Source organism: Benincasa hispida, chromosome 12 (assembly GCF_009727055.1).
Source record: "Benincasa hispida cultivar B227 chromosome 12, ASM972705v1, whole genome shotgun sequence".
NCBI lineage: Eukaryota > Viridiplantae > Streptophyta > Magnoliopsida > Cucurbitales > Cucurbitaceae > Benincasa > Benincasa hispida.
In genome coordinates, this window is record NC_052360.1 from 34,698,219 (window position 1) to 34,715,444 (window position 17,226).

The 17,226-nt window shown below is 30.6% G+C and overlaps 2 protein-coding genes across 3 annotated transcripts; one reads left to right on the forward strand and one right to left on the reverse strand.

Moving 5' to 3' along the window:
* The first annotated feature begins 3,494 nt into the window (after positions 1 to 3,494).
* Positions 3,495 to 7,379, forward strand: LOC120067796 (transmembrane protein 53). 2 transcript variants are annotated; one of them, XM_039019385.1, is made up of 6 exons: positions 3,495 to 3,650; positions 4,563 to 4,731; positions 4,823 to 5,709; positions 5,882 to 5,987; positions 6,481 to 6,686; positions 6,957 to 7,379. In XM_039019385.1, the coding sequence occupies exons 3-6, from the start codon at positions 4,955 to 4,957 to the stop codon at positions 7,228 to 7,230; spliced, it is 1,341 nt and encodes a 446-aa protein (XP_038875313.1). In that variant the 5' UTR covers positions 3,495 to 3,650; positions 4,563 to 4,731; positions 4,823 to 4,954; the 3' UTR covers positions 7,231 to 7,379. The 2 variants fall into 2 exon arrangements, with proteins under 2 accessions (XP_038875313.1, XP_038875314.1); XM_039019386.1 differs by having other exon boundaries at positions 4,826 to 5,709.
* An 862-nt stretch (positions 7,380 to 8,241) lies between these two features.
* On the reverse strand, positions 8,242 to 10,114 carry LOC120067797 (putative GEM-like protein 8). Its single transcript, XM_039019387.1, has 4 exons — positions 9,747 to 10,114; positions 9,573 to 9,641; positions 8,861 to 9,141; positions 8,242 to 8,653 (listed from the first exon to the last, which is right to left on the reverse strand). The coding sequence occupies exons 1-4, from the start codon at positions 9,889 to 9,891 to the stop codon at positions 8,465 to 8,467; spliced, it is 684 nt and encodes a 227-aa protein (XP_038875315.1). The 5' UTR covers positions 9,892 to 10,114; the 3' UTR covers positions 8,242 to 8,464.
* Positions 10,115 to 17,226: the final 7,112 nt, after the last annotated feature.

Consider the following 17,226-nt stretch of genomic DNA (forward strand, 5'->3'; position numbering starts at 1 on the left):
CACGTTTACCTTTTATACGTTTTTTTCATCTAATTTTACATTTATTTCTTTTTTTTCTTTTCTTTTTTTTTTTTTGTCAATATCAACAATTTCTATTTTCTCCTCATATCATTTCTTACTATTTTATACCTCTACTTTTTTTTTATGAATTTTATTTTATTTGTTCGTTTAATTTTACATTCTCTTTTCTATTTAGATCTTTCAATAATTCATATTTTGTCCTCATGTTCTTTGTATGAGATTATTACAATATACTTGATATTTCTAATTTCTTTTTAGAAGAGTTTGAAATCTCTAGTAGAATGAAGTTTAGGGAAAAGAAAAACGAAATATATGTATTATGGATAAATTATTTAAAATGAAAAAACTGCTAAAAATATTTATGATTAATAACAAAATATCGATCTATCTACGATAGATAACAATAGACTACTATATGTGACTATCTGTGTCATGATAAGCACAGATAGTAGTCTATCATTGTGTATCGCAATCTATAAGATATTTTGCTATTATTTGTAAATATTTTGATTCATTTTTTTATATTTAAAAACAACCCTTTATTATGTGAAAATGTGTCAGAAAGAGAAGTGTGTAGTTATTGTAGGAAAAGAAACTATATTCATTAAAAAATGTGTATAATGTAAGGATATATGTAAAATTTAACTTCACTAATTCTTTATTAATTGAAAAAGGAAAAAAATATATGTAAGGATAGAGTATGAATTATTGAAAATTATAATGACAAAATAGGGATGCAAAATTAAATGGAAAAAAATAAAAAAAAAATGCATGAAACGTAAAAGAAAAAAAAAAACAAAGATACAAAAGAGTAGGAAAGTATGTAAGGACAAAATAGAAATTATTTAAAGATATATTGACAAAAAAAAATGTAAAATTAAATGGAAAAAAGTAGGAAAAGTACGTACAAAATCATGGAGGGGTGTGTGCGTGAGAGTAAAAGAGTCATTAAAAATTAAAGGCAAAGAGGTAAGTTAAATTTTTTTTCCTCTTATCCTTTTTTAATATAATATAGATATAGATTATTATAATTAATGCCTACATTAATATAAACATAGTTCGACTATTAAATTTTTTAAGATCATAATTTATAAGTTTAGTACAACATTTTTAGAATTTTAAAATCATCTTTAATACTAAGTATGGTAGAAAAAGAACTAAGTACCCTTTTCATTTCTAAAGTGTTAGAGGTTTAAGCTTTAAAATTTTAGAAACTTCTTTTTCTAATGTGTGGGGCAGGGAATGTACTACATCGATGTTGATAGTACAAATTTTATATATATATCGAATCAATATTTTTTTTTATATTTAATATTATACTATTCTGTATGGTAATATATGTATGGAAGATATCTTTAATTTAATAAAAAAAAAAGCTCTCAATTCTTAGTTAAATTATATCCAGTTCTAAAACTTTAAACTTAATATAAATATTTGAACATAACAAAATTGATTATCTTTTTTAGTACTTGCATTATTTCTTTTAAGCTTAGAGTTTAATATCAAAATATCAAATGTCCCTACAAATCCCATGAGATTTTTTTTAGATACAACAAATTGGATCGGTGAATTTGATCTCCGGTTTGATTAGAGATAGTACATATTAACTATCTTGAAGTTTTATACATATAAAGAATTAGGAGTGGTCATCAAAATCGCTAAAATTGAATCAATTTATAAAATCAAACCAAACCAAAAGTTAAAGAAACCGAAATTTGTAGTTCGATTCGATTTAAAGTATTTTTAAATCTGAATTATTCGGTTCAGTTTTGTCTTAATTTTGTAAACCAAACTAAAACCCAATTGAAACATTTTTTATAATAGAGAATTCAAACTGCCCTACTATTCTCAATAATTTTTAAACTAACTATTTAATTAATAAATAAATACAATTTACCTTTAAAATTTTCATCCAAGATTAATGGTTAAATTAAAATTTCAGTGATTTAACTTTTAAGCCTTGTATCTATCTCGTTTCTGAACCTTAATTTATTATACACAAAATTAAAAGTTTATGATTAAATAAAATTTTAATTTATAATTAATAGATTAATTATTTTTTTAAAAATTTTAAAATTTTCAAAGTTTATTAAATAAAAAATAAAAAAATGAAATTATAGTTCCTAAAGTTTATGTTTGATAACCATTTTTTTTAATTTTTGAAAATTAAGCATAGACATCTATTTTACATCTGAATTTTTTGATTTGTTATCTATTTTTTATTCATATTTTTAAAAACTAAGTCAAAAATTGAAAAAAAGAATAGTTTTTTTTAGAATTTGGTTAAGAATTCAACACTTTTACTAAAAAAAGATGAAAATGAAAGAAAATGTGCTTGATTTTCAAAAATAAAAAATAAAAAATAAAATGATCACAAAATAAAGCCCAAACTTGTGAGTTTCATAACTATTTGGTTTTTAAATTTTGAAAATACTTCCATATATCGGTTTATTTGTTTTTATAATTAGAAATATCTTTAAAAATTACGTCAATATTTTTATTTTTGAAAATTAAAATAAAAAGATCAAAATTTATTTTTATTTTTAGAATTTGATTAAGAACTCATGCTTTCTTAATATAACTATAAAATTAAAAGAAACCAAACAAATAAAAATGGTTGTCAACTTGGACTTAGAGAATTCTATTAGATTATTTTAAAAGTTACAAATCTAAAATGAGATCTCAAAATTCGAAACTAATTTTGTAATTCAACCCTTATGGAATAAAAAAGGAAAAATATCTTTTTGGTCGGTTTTGGGTCTAGTTTCTATTTGGTCCCTATATTTTCAAATGTTACACATTTTGTTCTTAAATTTTGAGTTTTGTTTCAATTCAGTCTTTAAATTTCAAAATGTTATAATTTTATCATTGAGATTTGAGTTTTGTTTTAGTTTGGTATTTGCGTTTCAAGATTTTACATTTTTAACCTCAATTTTTCATAAAATACTCATTCTCAATCATTGATGTAAATTTCTATAAATTAATTAAAAATAAGTATGAAGTAAAATTTTAAATTTAATTTTAAAAGTGATAAAAAATAGTAAAACTTAATTAATTATATTTCTTTTAGTGTTTTTTTAGTTTATTAATACTAAAGATGAAAAATAAGTATTTAGTAAATAATCGAGGTTGAAAATGTAAATATTGAAACATAAGAACTAAATTAAAACAAAACTCAAATGTTAAAGATAAAATTGTAACATTTTGAAGATTAAGAACTAACTTAAAATCAAACTCAAAAATTGATTAAATATTTAATATTTTGAAATTTAGAGATTAAATAAAAACGGTACTCTCGTGGCATTTTTCCTATTAGAATAGGATTCGGAATGGGAATGAGAATTTTGGGACCCACGGTTATTTTATATTTTGGAAATTAAATCTAAAAATTAAAAAAATATAAATAAAATAAAATAAAATATATAAATATAAAACGCAATGCTAAGAATTAGTATAAATATAACGGAATTTTCGTTCTTCGCTCATCTTCTCCGCCATTCATTGGTTCTTCGATTCGTCGTCTTCACGTATACAAAAGGTTTCAGAAACACGAGGAACCAAAACCGACACAAGTCTTTTGCTTTTGAAGGATTTCTTCATCTTTCCTTCTCTCCCTCTCTCATTCAACGGTATGTTTTTACCAACATTTTCCGCTCTTTGATTCGATTTCATGTTTTCTCATTGATGTTCATCTCTTCCGGTTTTGTTTCTGTGTGATTTTCTCTATTTTGTTTGTTTTCCCCCTCTTATTATTGTTCTGATGTTTCCCTTTTCGTCGGGGTGGAATCCGATGATCGGATTTCCCCATTGTCGATTTTTTTCATAGGAGTTCTATAGATTCTATAGCAATGCGATGAATTATTGTTCGGGTTCGGTATAAGCTTTGAGAAAGGAACAATTGGTTTGAATTTCGATTTCCTTTTTGTTAATTGTCAGTGGTAAATTCAATGCTTTATCTCCGATTTGACTGTGTAGCATCAAAATTTCGAATGTGAAATGATTAAATTGCTTTCTTTGGTGCACGAGGACTGATTTTCTTCTGGACCTGAATTACTTCAAATGTTGAGACGTGTTTCACATATTTTCTTTCTACAAAGTTTGAAAATTCAACGGGGATGTATGACTCGGTGTCTGGATCGTGCGTCTTTAACTATTGTTATTCTAGACCTCGAATGAATTTATCTTTTGAGTTTGAGGTTATGCTTTGTTTATCAAATCAATTCGTTTATTTCGATTGAAAATTATTGGATTGTTTTATTTTCTCTTTTTCTGAACTTTTATTATGGACGGCACTGCATAAATGACAAATCGTTATCAAGGGTCTCATCTTCCTTTTGAAGCGAGGCTCCTTGTTTTTATGAAGTTCTTTGGATTGAGCTCACAACACGTGGCGTCAACTAATTCTTTTCCCTTTTTCTCTTTTTGGGGTTGTTACCAGTTCTCATTTTTAAAATATAAAGTTATTTAATCGTTAGTTACTCGCTTAGACATGTGAGATTAATGTTCTAATTTGTTGTAGACGCGTTCTGTTTTTGTTTCAGGAACGTGCGTGGGTGGGAACGGGAAGAGGGCTTGAGCAAAACCAACCTTTCAAGGAAACTTCTTGGACGGTTTGGTTTGAGGATAAATGATCCGGCTGTCAAAGTTGGTGACAGCCCAATTGTCTTGAATTGAACAATTTCAAAGATCCATTTGAAGATCCTTTTTCTCGTGCGTATTAAGACCCCAACTCAAACTTTGATAATGGGACCTCTCTTTTTATTCACCCATTAATATTCAATTTCTTTCTCTCTTGTTACAGCAGGTGATCTCATAGAAAGATCTCGCTTTCTGGGTCATCTACATCTTAGATTGCTCGACTGCTGATTTTTGCCTCATGTTCTTTCAGAGTAACCTGCTATTGGCATGAGACATTTTGATCTGTGTTTCAGATATGGGTTCCTTGTCTGGAATCCTTCAACGACCATTTGTTGCTGTAACTGCCATGGCTGTGGCTTCTTTTTCCTCTGACTTTTCAGACAAGTTACCATCTCAGAAACCGCCAGAGGCTTCCTCTTCTTCTTCTTCTTCTTCCTCCTCAGATTCAGCTTTAGAATTCTTGAAGGCGTCAAAGACATCATTTGTTTCCTATACTTCTGTTTCGGAGCTTGCAAACTTATCATTTGTTACTAAAATTCATGCACCTATCCCTAAATTCAGTTTTCCAATTCCAACTTCCAGTTGCAACTATGTTGGAAACATCCACACGTCTTTGGTTTCTTCCTCTGTTCTCTCTAATTTATATCAGTCAGCTGCATTGACCAAGGCATCAAAGCAGGCTGCACCTTCACCTAAACTTTCTTTCCCACCTTCTGAGGTTATGTACAGATGGCATTTACCAGAGCCAAGTTCTTTAAATATTACGGGTAGTTCTGCTTGTTCGGTGGCAAAATCTAGGACGGTGGTGGTTTTATTAGGATGGTTGGGAGCAAAGCAGAAACATTTAAAGAGATACGCCGAATGGTATACTTCAAGGGGTTTTCATGCCATTACCTTTACTTTTCCAATGGCTGAGATACTTACGTATCAGCTTGGTGGGAAAGTTGAAGAACACATCGACTTGCTTGTGAACCATCTAGCTGATTGGTTGGAAGAGGAGCACGGGAAGAACCTGGTGTTTCACACTTTTAGCAATACCGGATGGTTAACGTATGTTCTTTTCCCTCTTCTTTTAACTTATATAGACAATGGAAGATTGTTCATTTTCTATTTCTTAGGGAGTGGTAGCTTTGGGGATTTGTTGCTCTTCATTGTAGCACCTTTGGCTTTTCTTGAATGAATGTCATTACGTGATTGTTCCCTTGGATTTATCTTGATGCAGGTATGGAGCTATTCTGGAGAAGTTTCAGAATCGTGATTCTTCTTTAATGGGAACGATTAAGGGCTGCGTTGTGGATTCTGCCCCTGTTGCAGCTCCCGACCCTCAGGTAATGGCGGCCTTGAAATGAAATTCTTGTTCTTTGTCAACGAGACAGTCATCAGTAGTAAAAGATATTAGTCACTATTGGACCATGTTTTTGCCAGTTCCCTTTCTTGTTATTCAAAAAAACTGTAGCTTGCTGTATTCATTCACCACATTAAGTAACCATGTACTACGAACCATGCTCTGATTTAAAGTAAAAATAAGATCGTTGGCTTGGTCAAAATTCATCACCATCGATTTATCATGGTTTCATATAGGAAAGGACTTAAGAGTGGCCTTTTTATTCGGGCATATCCTCTATATATCAAGTTATGGATAAGGGTGAAATTTTGTCTGTTCAACTATTGTTTTCACTATGCGTTTAGAGTAGAGTATCTATTTATTATATACTTTCACAGCTTTTATTTGTTGGTGATCTGTGTTTCTATATAAGTATTAAGTATCTTATTTGAACAATTGTGGGAAAATGATTGTTAATCTTGTCATTGCTTTTCTAGGTCTGGGCTTCAGGCTTCTCTGCAGCGTTATTGAAGAAGAACAGTGTGGCAACAAAAGGATCGACAACCTTGGACAACACCGGGATGGAAGTATCATTCAGCAATAAAGAAAATATAGAGCCTAAACCTGCAGTTACTGAAGCAGCACTTCTATTAGTGTTGGAAAAGATCTTCGGCGTCGTTTTGAAACTCCCTACTGTTAACAGGTAGTTACCCTTTTTAATGTGATCATTATAACCAACATATAACAAGATTGAGCAGATACAACAAAAAATGAATCAAATATGGAACTCCAAAATTATATAGGATGGTCATTAACAAGTAGACAGTACATAAACAATGATAGTTTCATATCCATTTGCAAACATGCCTTTGTTCATTTACGTTAGATTTGTTACTACACTTTTTTTGCAAATGTACTTCATAAACCTGTACATAAAATCTAAAAGACGAAAATTATTCTATTATCCTACCAGGAGGCTATCTGATGTGTTGGGTACGTTATCTTCGTCACAACCAAGCTGTCCTCAACTGTATATCTACAGCTCAGCGGATCGAGTTATCCCAGCAGGTTCCGTGGAATCATTTATAGAGGAGCAACGACGAGCAGGACGTGAGGTTAGAGCTTGCAATTTTGTGTCCACCCCTCATGTAGATCATTTTAGGAATGACCCAAAACTGTATACATCTCAGCTTAGTCAGTTTCTGGCCGATTGCGTGCTTACTTCTTGTTGCAGAGAGTCCTGTTAGCTCAATATTGTGAGTTAGTTGCTCACCATTTTACCTGATTCTTTTCTTCTTTCTATACAACATTGTTTGTTCTCGAAAACAAGTGAGGGCAAGCAAAAGCCTTAAAATTCATTGGTTCTTAATATATAGATCACATTCAGTTCTTTTCATTGTGTTGGGTGTTTGATCATTCTTGGCTTATGCTAGTGAGCTAGAGTGTGCGTGCGCATAACTTAAACAAGCCACCACGTCAACAAAATTAAATCTACTTTCAAGAAGTTTTGAGTAATACAGTTATCATGTAATGTTAAACTAGTAATGTTAAACTAATAGAGTTAACGATGAGAACTTGTTAGACAAAACGATGAGAACTTGTTAGACAATTTTTCTTTTGTTTTAATTCAAAAGTGTGAAAATAAGGATTTGAATCTTTGACATTAAGAAACGAGTAAATGCTAATGATCATTAAGTTATGCTCATTTCGGCTTGTTAGACATAAACTTCGTAGTTAAATGACCTATGAGCAATTTTTGAAATATTGAAATCATATAGAAGCTTGAACGTCTATTGATTATTAAGAACGTTTTAAATAACTGATGTGGTTGACACGTGTGAAAGATTTGAATTGATTGAGATAACGGCCATGTCTTTCAATGCCGTTTATCAATCACAACAGGTTCCGTGGAATCGTTAAATATTGAAGGTTTGTTGAGTTATCCCAGCCGGTTCTGAGATTAAACTTGTAATTTAACTACTTGAAAATATAAACAAATTTCCTCTGTTTCTTTGTCTTATTAGCATAAATGTTTGTCAATGATGAGAGTGGAAGATTTGAAATGATTGAGATGAGCCTTTGTAAACTTATAGTCAATTCGTATGGATTTATTCTAGCACTAATTGATTGATTTAATCTCATGACATTTAACAATTTGACCATTTTGGAATTTCATGTCATTTTTATTATTTCTTTAATTGCAAACAAAGTCATACTTCCCACCAACCCCAACACAAAATTACCCTTAGAATCTAAAATTTTGAGTGACTATAAATTTTGAAGCTAACACCAAACATATATTTAATATATATCAACTTACATTGATTCTAATTGAAATTTGTACAAATTGGGTCTAACGTATCTATCTAGATCTCCTTAGCTACAATAAGTGAATATTAGGAAGCACAAGGAAAACAAAAGAAATAGAAAAGAAAAGAAAACACTTCTACTAAACATGTTTCTCCCAAGTTCCAAACATAGCTAGCAATTAATCTTCCATTCCTGAGAGATAGCTTGTTGAAGAAATCTGAATGATTTTTGGAAATTTTGGAACCCCATGAACCAGAAATCAAAATTATCAACAGTTACTATCTCCAAGTACTTCTGTGAAGGCTTCATCACATTCTTACTTTGGTTCACACTCTCTATCCTCCCTACAGGAATCACCACCTGCACCAACATCAGTTTAGTAAACAACTGAGACCGAACGACATTTAAATGAGAGACAAAACTTTACGCCCGACCATTCTGAAAAAGATGACAAATCGGAGAGAACTTTAGAATCATTGACCTTTTTTTAATCTAAGACGAGTCGAAAAGGGACTTGTTCCTTTTTGCCCGTTTCAAGAGATTTAAGACACAGATAGGTTGTTATACCTTGTAATGAAATCTTAGGAGCTCTCCAGTTGGGGAAGAGAGTTTGAGGGATTTGTCACTGCAAAAGGCAAGTTTGTGTGTGGATATGAAGAGAAGACCTGCTAGGGGTCCTGTTGTTGTTGACAAATAGCATTGACAAGCCTTCAATAGTTTCTCTCCTTCTCTTACACTAAATAACTGCTTGTAAACTTTCCTCAGCCCACCAACCTGAAGAATCTTTGCTCCCAAATTCAACTTCCCCTTTACTGTTTCTCTGATCTTTTGTCCTAATCTCACTGCAACTGTAACCAACCAAACAGTACCAACATAAGTTCATGGTCTCTCTGTTGTACTGTAATAATTTGATTGAAGAGCAATCATATTCAGTTGTTTAATGAGATGTTGAATAGTCTTATTTACAGACTCTATGGATTTGGTTTGATATTAAAGAATCATATATTGTCTCTTTATAAATTTTATCTTCCTCATCAACAAGTAGGAGTTGCCAATCTAAGAAGATCAAGAAACTCATTCAAACTCCGTATTTTCTTAGATCATTTCATAACTTTTCTTGAATAATGACTGCTATGTCACTAACATAATTGTATCATATTGTCCACTTCAAACTTAGACCTATTTTTAAAATCTACCTAGAAAATGCATCATATCAAAACAATGTACATACTCGAGATATTTCTCCACTTCTAAGAGACTAATGTATAGTTTAACTTACCATGTTCTCTAACTCCTTGGGCAAAACTTCCAACCATGCTCCTCCTGCTAACAACTGTATCCTCCCTACCTGCAAACATTTATAACATTCTCTCCATTCAGTTACCATTCTCCCACACTACACATATCCTATAGACATCTAGAGAAGGAAAGAAAAACAAAATAGAAGTTTTACATTGTTTTGTCGCCCGGGGTTCGCCATCGGGAGACTGGTTACCGACCGGAGCAGGCAACAGTCTTTTCAGTGACTTCTCAACCGGCCGAAACATCATGGAGTCTACCGGGATCCCAGCGACTTCTTGTTGCATCAGAGCTTCCATTGTCTTCTGCTTCTACTTGTATGTATCAAATGTAAGAAAAGAGAAAAAGGAGAGTGTGGGTGGATAATCAATGTGCCTCCAACTCTCCATATATATATATATATGGAGGAAGTGAAAATATTGCATTTGAAACTTAAAGTTCTGAGCTGAATCAGCCATGGCCGTCCACCAAGATTATTAAAAGAACGGATATCAGGAAAAGAGAGTTTTTGAGAAAAAGGATCATAAAAGGAGAGAAGATGATGTTTGGGGTTTTATAAACTTTACTAACAAAAATAAAAAAAGAGTATAGTGGAATTGCCTTTTTGCAAAACCCTTAAGATGGATGCTTTCTTAAGATGATGGTTTGTTTTCTTGTCAGGAAAGCATGTATGCATTTATAAATTATGCCTTAATTACTTTACCTTTTTTCTGAAAGAAATGTATTTTATAATAAGGTAGGAGGATCCGAACCAAACCTCTTTGATCAATACATTCGTAGATGTTAGTTGGGTGCTTTGACATGTATTGTAGTAGTTTGGATTGAATTTTTAATATTTATTTAAATCTAAGGATCATTCCGATGAACTTGAAAATCTAAAGCAAAAATTGATCATTCTATCTTGACGATTTGGTTATTTAGGATAAAGTCACATATGCATTACGTTTTCTTTTCAATAAAATTTTTTCATTGCTTTGGTGTAGGGTTATTGGGAAATAATCGAACAACTCATAAGGGTATGTGATCCAATATAACTCTTTTAACTATATTCAAGGTTTTGGATTTTATTCTTAAATAACTAACGTTGCATATTTTGTTATTGAGTTTGCCAGAGATAAAGTTGTCAAAAATACTCTTGAATTTGTCCCTTGTTTAATAAAAAATACTTTTATTCTTTCAAAAGTTGCAATATATTATCTTTGAATTTTCTTAAACATTTCAAAGTTATACTTGGCATAGAAACTCTTTAGATAGTTGGACTAAAAAGTGGGACCTAAAATGGAGCAATAAAGATATCTTGAATGAAAATTGAGACTCTAATGCTACCATTCTCATTCCAAGTCCCCATTATCATTCAAAATTTTGAGGAATTACTACTCGAAGGATTGTTTGAAACAATTATGAAAGATTGAAGGTAATATTGCAACTTTTAAGAGAGTAGTTTGAAACAATAGACAAAATTAAGAGATTTATTTAACCTTTAGAAGCTATTGAGTAGGTAGTTATTTAAAGGGTTAGCACAAAAAGTAGTATGATAACATTATTAATAATAATAATAAACTTGGATACATCTAGAAACTAATTAATAAAGTTAGAAAGACAAAACTAGAAAATATTTAACAAAGTTTAGATGGCACAACTATAATTAATTTAGCAAACTTCTAATGCAAAATCTCTCAAGAAATATAGAATCAACTTTTGCAAATGGGTCCACTAAAGAAAGATAGAATCTTTAACCCTTCAAGACCATATTTTATAAGCATCATGTGTGTTACTTTTCTATTTTTCCCCAACCTTGTGATTGAAATATTTTGAGCTGGCATAATAGCTTTGTGATGCAACTCTTTCCCTTTACTACCAATACAAAAGAAAAAGAGAGCCAAGTTGTATACATGCTCATTTTGTTAAATCATCCCATCCACTTGCTTAAAAAAAACATATCAACATAAAGCTATATGGTTGCATCATGTTTGAGACCATATCATGTGCAAAAGATTTGTATTTCCCCATAGATGTGCACTTTATTCATGCATGCAAGAAAATAACCAAATAAAAATGTTTTTAAGCTATATGAAAGTATCTATAATTTTCAAATTCAAAAATATTCTTAAACTTTTTCTAAAAAAAAAAAGTTTAGAAATACTCTTATTATTAGTATATATTAGTATATGAACTGAAATGGTTAATACTTCATTAAAAAAAAATTATCTAACTTTTCAAAGTTCCATTAGTACCCCTACCTTTTTGAAAAATGTTAAAAAATGTTCTTAACATTTATCACACTTCACCACCTTCCTCTTCTATTTTCTCTCTTTCCCTTACTTCACTTTATGACCTTAGAGTTCTCTATTTTCCCTCTTTTTTCTCTACTCTCTTATTCAATACTCTCTTACTTGCCTTCTTCATTTCTCTCGTCTCTTGATTCTCTTCTTGTTATAGATTTTTGTTGCTTCATGTTTATTGTTTGACTTTTGTTATATCTGGAAAAAAAAGCTTTTTCTTAAATTAAGGTAAGAAAGAGAATAATGGAACCACCAATGGACACTTAATTCTTAAATATTTTGATGAGGTCATATGTTAGTAGTTGAGTTTAGTTCACAAAATGAAATATTTTGAGAATAAGAGACACAATAATATTTGTATCATAATTTTGAGGACAATTAATAGGAAAAGAAGAAGTGTAGAACCAAACTTGTAGTGATGACGACATTGTTGATCCCTTTTGCAATTTAAATTACTCTATTAATTATGATTACTTAAGAATATTCACCATGATGAAGATGATATTCCTTTCTCAATCCTTTTTGTATTTGAGAACATTCACAAAATGAAAGATTTTTTTCTCCATAAGTTCTAAAGGAGATTTTGCTTTTGGAATTTTGTGAGATTTTGTGGAATTTTAGGCTTTAGCTTGAAGTTTTGGTTTATATTTGGTTGCTGAGAAAAGTGAAATAAAAATTGGAGAAATGGGAGAAAAATAAGAGTATATATATGGAAAAAAAAATGAGGATATCTATACGTTGATTTAAAATTGGTCCTTTTCCAACTCAAGATAACTTCAAATATTGATCTCTACACTAGTGATAAGAACATTTTTAAGCATTTTTTAAAAAGTATTAATGCAACTTTTGAAAATTCAAGGATATTTTTTAAATGAAGTATTAATGGTTTATGTTCACATACTAACATTAAGGGTATTTCTTAACTTTCCAAAAGTTAAAATTGAAACTTTTGAAAATTTAAAGGTGTTTTGTAAACAAAGTAATGATTTCCATCCAAAACTAACGTGTTGGTATCTTCAAACTTTTTTTAAAAATTCAAGTGTATTATTGAATTTTTTGGAATATCAGAAATATTTTTGATGCAATGTACAAAATTCCTGTGTATTTTCTATAATTTAACATTTTTTAAAACTAAACTAACATTATTATTTCTTAATAAAATAAAATTTCAACCACCAAATTTTAGTGATGGGTTAACCAAGATACTTAGGCTACATTTACCAACTTGAAATCGTAATTAATTAATGATTATAATATGAAAATTGGGTCCCAATTAATTTCCATTGTTGGTGTTTACAAGCATTTTGTCATCACTATGAATATTAGGCCCCACGGCGAAATCTTTAATCTCATTTTGGATGAGAGGGTGACGAATCTGATTACTATTGACCATTACTTGAGATTCATTCATCTTTTTGTAAGATTTTTGTCTTCACATATCATCCATCTCATTCAGTTATAACCCATATGGTTTTGTTGTGTTAAAAATCGATATCGATATCCATATGTCATATGAAGGAATTGAATTCCTTAGCGGAAGTGTATGAAAGCACGTGCTATTGTTAAATCAATTTTTAAAAACTCAAACACAAAGAAAAAAAATACGGAGAAGAACAGGATAAAGATCTTAATAAATTACATCATGCTTTTTAAGGAGAAAGAGAGAAGAGAAGGACTAACCTTTGAAGATTTTTCTTTTCGTGTATGAATTCCCCTTCTCGAAAGGGAACAACACGAATGCAAATCTCCCTCAAACTAGAAAAATGCCTCTCACGAACAAACAAGTCATGAGGACACTACCACTTATTTCTTCACTATTCTCAAGACAAAGTCAAGGATGTGTGGGCTCCTTGTAGTTGGTAGGGAGAAATTTTATTTGGTAGAATTTTAGGGAAGAAGATAGAGTTACAGAAAGAACTCTTCTGTTTTCTTCCGTGATACGTTGGAATCAAAACTTCAAATCAAAAGAATCATATATAGTTTTAATATGAATATTATTCATATTAATTATTAACCGATAATATTAATATGAAGGGAGATTTTCTAAAATAGAAAAATAAGTAAAACTATTTACACAAAATAACAAAATTTTAATTTTCTTTGATAGAGCTGATAGAAGTCGATGGTATCTATTAGTGATAGAAACTGATAGAAGTCTATCAGTGTCTATCAATGGCTTTTTTTGCTATTTCTGTAAATAGTTTGACATTTTTTTTAATTTGTAAAAATTTTCCTAATATGAATCTTGCTCATATTAATTATAACTTAGTATTATACAAATCTTATTCATATAATTAATATCTGAATCTTATTCAAATATTTATCTCTCACATATTATAATATATAATTTTGAATCTTATTCAAAATTAATTCTATATTATAATGTATCTATATACATTATATTAATTGTATCTTATACAATAATTTTCTTTATTTAACTTGAATAATTCAAATTAATCCAAAATTAATTGGTTCTTGTTTTACCCTTAATAAGCTAATAACGAGACCTTATGGACCTATAGATTAAAATCTCCAATGATATGAGATTAATTAATTAAATTCTTTAATCAAATTAATCAACATTCATTAACTACAAGTCACTCTACTAAAGACCCACAACTGTACTCTTTGAATTATAGATATATTTCTGTGTCCATGGATATAATCGATCAACAGTAAGTTGAACCTTACGAATCGCTCGTAACTACATCTAGGTCAAATTATCGTTTTACCCTTATAGTTACATTTAACTCCTTAAGTACCACTAATCTCTTTAATGAACAAACAATTTATAGTCCAACTACAAACTAATCGTTCTCGGGCCAGTGAAAAGGTGAGGCCTTATTGTTTAAGACTCGTAATTAGCTCTTAAGAGAGAAATTCATCTACTTACGTTAAAGATGGGAAAAGGAGTGAATTTCATCTTGTATAGTTATGTTCACAGCTCCCTAATCAAACAAATCCCCAAAATGGTAGACTTATTAAGTCGACGAATTTGACCACTCTCGCCCATACAGATCAAAGGATTGTTTATGAATAAATCCCCAAAATGGTAGACTTATTAAGTCGGCGAATTTGACCACTCTCGCCCATACAGATCAAAGGATTGTCTTGATAGACAAGAGTTCATAATTCACTCACGATAAAGATCGAGTCACCTATGGTCATCCTATTGAAATGTTAATCTCTTCAATTAATAACGTTATAAAGTGAGACTAATTATTTTGTAGTTCGGTCTTATACAACTCTTTGTATAGAATACCCCTGCTCACATGTCTCCATATGTATAATTAAGATCACATCGCTTGTAATACTTTACAACTATTGTAACAATTACAAAGTGGGCCGCATCTGTAGTATCACTAGGATAATGCACCAATTTTATCCATATAGTACAGACCATTTAAGTTATTACTCAAACATGATCCACCCGTATGTCAACCACATACCACATACATATTTAAGTTATATAAAATAATCTTGGATCATAGTTTATTGGATTGAGTTAATGCAAACAAAATATCGAATAAAATAACTCCTTATTTTATTAAATAAATAATTCATAAACATTTACAAACTATGAGAACCACGAGATTTAAGGCACCAAGCCCAACATCATATATTTGTATCAATAGAATAAAATTGATTATGGATATTGACGATACCAATTTTGATCTAAATACAAGTGATATCGATATACAAATTTTTTTGTTTTGAACCATGTAGTTGATTTTTTTTGGTCGGTATGTGATTGTATCATGAATATCTACAATACTGATATTGATGTTAATATTGAATAGACAACGAACAAATGAAGTTTGAGCAAGGAATAGTAGGAGGAAGACCATTGATTGTGCAAAGAACGATCTATCGTTCGACATACTGAAACCATGACTGTTCTAATTTTTTTATTATATCTTGAGGAAATTATAGTAATCACAAATGTTTCATTCTATTACGAACATTAATGTAAAGAACACCAATGGGAATGAAAAATTACAATTGCACATTGCTTAATATAAATAGACTTAAAGAAATCCAGGTCTCTTTATGATTGAGACTTGTTGCCGCTTGGATCTCAGCAGCCTTGGATTGCTTTGCGGGTGCCTAATGGTTTTGACTTCTGGCCCACTTCCCTTTTGTTTGGTCTCGATGTTATCCGAGCTAACTTGCGTAAGAGATCCTCTTACCGATGTGGTGTCAAGCCTACTGCACTTTGATGCTAAGTTAGTACAATGAATGAATAATTCAACTAAGTACTAAAAGAAGTAAGATTAGGTCTCTCATTTAGATATTACTTATCCTCCCTTTCAGGATGGTCCAATGGGGCTATTTATATGTCAATCCTCTGACACATGCCTACGGTTGCGTGTGACGGCAGGAGTGTCAGGGACGTTTCTGACGCTCTAGGTTGCAGGGTGTCAGTTTGGCCTCGACTCGTTTATTTCCTGATTGGTATATACTTACCAACTCGTTGGCCATCCCAAATCCCAATACACTGATGTTTTCCTTTTGGGATGCACATTCCTCTCTATGTTATTTTTTCGGTTCTCTTGGGCTTGGGTCTGTCCATGGCTTTTGGGTCTTGCTTTGAACAACCTTCAAAAGGCCCATTACAATTGATACATGAATCATACCTATTACGACTAATTTTGATTATGCTCGTGTGAATGTGGACTTCAATGAATTTCTTGTCGGATTGAATGTTGGAAAATTGGAGAAAACAATGCTCAAATTGAACATCCTTAATTGTTTTTTCCTTTGATTTCTCAAATTTGGTAAAACTTCGAAAAGAAAAAAAAAAAGTTGTCTCTCTCTTGTCTCTCTCCAAAGTACACTACCACTTGAAAGATGAAACTCTTATTTATTTTCATTTTCATTTTCATTTATTTATTTATTATTATTATTATTTAGGATATTAAAGAAATTAAAGACAGGGGCTTTATGGGAATCATCTGATATTGGTTATCTTTTCCCACTTTGGAGGTTGTGTTGGGCAGCTCAGCTGTTTGATTTAATTTTCTTAAGCTTTACCCATACTCCTTTTCTAGTTTTCTATCAACTTCACACTAAAAGAAAAAGGAAAAAAAGAAAGAAAGAAAGAAAGAAAGAAATTCCAGCTGCATGCAATTAGATCAACCCAATCAATCACTTCCTAATGTATAGTATTTTAGACCTTTTTTCATCTTTGATTTTCCGTTTTCACTTTTGACTTGATAATATTTTTTTTTTACTTAATGTATATACTTATAGTGACACATGTACATTATTCATCCATTTCATTCTAAAATTTTAATTTTATTATTAAAGCATAAAAAATTCAATTATATTCTTTTTTAACAATGACATAGA

Bases quoted from the DNA above. Each gene is read 5' to 3' on its own strand.
- LOC120067797 (XM_039019387.1), bottom strand. From the start codon at position 9,891: ATGGAAGCTCTGATGCAACAAGAAGTCGCTGGGATCCCGGTAGACTCC. The intron at 9,642-9,746 runs GTAAAACTTCTA...AAATGTTTGCAG, and splicing joins ACCCCGGGCGACAAAACAAT to GTAGGGAGGATACAGTTGTT. The intron at 8,654-8,860 runs GTATAACAACCT...ATGTTGGTGCAG, and splicing joins TCCTAAGATTTCATTACAAG to GTGGTGATTCCTGTAGGGAG.
- LOC120067796 (XM_039019385.1), top strand. From the start codon at position 4,955: ATGGGTTCCTTGTCTGGAATCCTTCAACGACCATTTGTTGCTGTAACT. The intron at 5,710-5,881 runs GTATGTTCTTTT...ATCTTGATGCAG, and splicing joins AGCAATACCGGATGGTTAAC to GTATGGAGCTATTCTGGAGA. The intron at 6,687-6,956 runs GTAGTTACCCTT...TTATCCTACCAG, and splicing joins AAACTCCCTACTGTTAACAG to GAGGCTATCTGATGTGTTGG.